This window comes from Microtus ochrogaster, chromosome 4, assembly GCF_000317375.1.
Source record: "Microtus ochrogaster isolate Prairie Vole_2 chromosome 4, MicOch1.0, whole genome shotgun sequence".
Taxonomy (NCBI): Eukaryota; Metazoa; Chordata; class Mammalia; order Rodentia; family Cricetidae; genus Microtus; species Microtus ochrogaster.
In genome coordinates, this window is record NC_022011.1 from 3,770,390 (window position 1) to 3,772,513 (window position 2,124).

Sequence of the window (2,124 nt, forward strand, 5' to 3'; positions counted from 1 at the left end):
AAAAAAAAAAAAAAAAAGAGGACAACAAAGAAACAGCTAACTGCTGATAAAAATCTATATCTCAAGCTTCAAGCGAAGCCTTGCCTACCAGATGTCATCTCTAGCTACTCATTAGCATAATATCCTCTTTGCAAACTTCACGCTGAGACTCAGGAGGGAAGGTGTGGCTCTTGGAAAACAGTTCAGAGGCAGGGTTGACCGTCAAGTGCTGGGCCTACAAAAGCCATCTCCAACATCACACACAAAAACATAAATTAGCTGTTCTCAAAACAAAGCTGTGCTATAAGATACCAACCATAAGTGTATTATTTTATAAAAAAAGAGTAAAACAAGCACACAAATCAAAGCTTCCAGCTCATCTTTAGGGACGGCTCATCGCTGGTTCCCTGAGGTTGGGAATGACAGCAAAGGAACAAAAGGGGACAGTTCTGAGGAATGAAAATGCCATTCCCTCGGAGGTGATTACATGGCTGACGGCCTGTCAAACCTAAGGCTATAGATAAAATTCAGGGGACAGAGCGCCTGACAAGCATGAAGGACTGGATCCCTAGCGTGACACACGTGGGGATTACAAGCTCAAGGTCTACATAGCTGAGATGAAAACCAGTCCAGGTCACGTCAGACACTGTCTCAGCAAGAAGAAAAAATTATCTGTTGTACAACAGTCACAAAGAGATCTTGGGTAATGAGATTAGATCTGAAGAGCTAAGAAAAAGGGTTGGGGATCAGAGAGTTAGCTTAATGGTAGAACACTTGCCTAATATGGCCAAGGCCAAGGTTCAATCCCCCAAACCTTAAAAATCTTAAAAAATAAAATAAAAAAAAAATGAGGGCATAGACGGTCAATGGCAAAAGGGGGGAAATCATAGCTTCTAGGTCAACTCAAAATAGGAGTGGAAAAGATTTTTAAAAAAAATCAGGCCACCATCCTTTAAGCCAGGACTCAGGAAGCAGAGGCAGGCAGATCTCCCTGAATTTGAGGCCAGCCTGGTCTACATTTGCAGTTCCAGGACAGACAAGGATATACCATGAGACTTTGTCTTTAACAGCAACAAAAATTAACTGACTAGTCAGGAACTCTCTGCTCCACTGGAGAGAGTGCTCACTGGTTAAGAGCAGAAACTGCTCTCTCAAGGATCCAAATTCTGTACCCAGAAGGCACATCAGGAGGCTCACAACTTCCAGCTACTCCAGCTCCCGGGGTTTGGACCTCTGGCCTCTGCATGCACCGAAATGCAGGCGAACAAGCTCTCGACACAGACATAATTTAATTTTTTTAATTAAAAAATAATCTCGGTTTCTCCTCATGAAAATAAAAGCCCCAGAGGCATTATTTCCTAAGACATACTTTCTGGAAAGTTAGGGGCTGTTCTGAAATGGGTTCGAGGGGGATTAGGTCGTTCAGTGTGACCTTGGGAGTTCTCGGCCTCTGCGTGCCTCAGTGTCTCTGGCTGGAAAACGGGTCGATGTCCTGGCACGTGCTCTCGCAGACTGCCTGTGCTCCCTGCCGCCCGAGGCTGAGCCCGCTCCCGCCTCCCAGGAGGTCCCCCCCTAGACGGTCGCGGTCCCTGCCCGGCGCGCGACGGCGGCGCGTAGCCCCCAGCCCTCACCCCGGCCGCTCGCCGCGGCCTCCCGCCTCCCAGACCCGCACCTCGCTGAGGAAGCGGGTGATATCGTAGACTCGCCCGTGGATCACCATCCACGTCTCCTCCGCGGTGTTTCGCTTCGCCACCTCCTCCAGTCGGTAGTAGGTGACAGAGGGGTCGCAGCCCTCGTCATTCCCGCCGCTGCCGCTGTCCTCCGGGGTCGTCATGGGTCCGGGTCCCTGTCTACCGCTATCCGGGGTTCGCCGGCTAACTTCCTTCAGGCCCGGCCCGCGCAAGGCCCTCGCCGGCTTCCGTAACCGGGTAGAGCCTGGTCCGACGCCCAGCTAACCAATCAGCGCCGTCCAGCCCCTCCAACCTTGCCAATCAGATACCGTGATTTTGGACCCGCGCCTAAACGTTGCCGGGTGACAACTATCAACTCAGGATGGGATTCCGTTCCCTTTTCCCTCCTCTCCACCCTAGGTCCCCCGAGTCCCCGGAAGCTCGTTCCCCCCTCGATCTTCGCGACCAGAATTGC

General features: G+C 51.1%; 1 protein-coding gene across 1 annotated transcript in view; it reads right to left on the reverse strand.

Moving 5' to 3' along the window:
• Nucleotides 1-1,891, reverse strand: part of LOC101990574 (cytochrome b5 type B) — a 38,623-nt gene extending 36,732 nt beyond the window's left edge. The window contains exon 1 of the mRNA XM_005345404.2: nt 1,652-1,891. Coding sequence (XP_005345461.1) covers nt 1,652-1,813 — 162 coding nt within the window. The 5' untranslated portion in view covers nt 1,814-1,891. The remainder of the gene's footprint in view (nt 1-1,651) is intronic.
• Between the last annotated feature and the right edge of the window lie 233 nt (nt 1,892-2,124).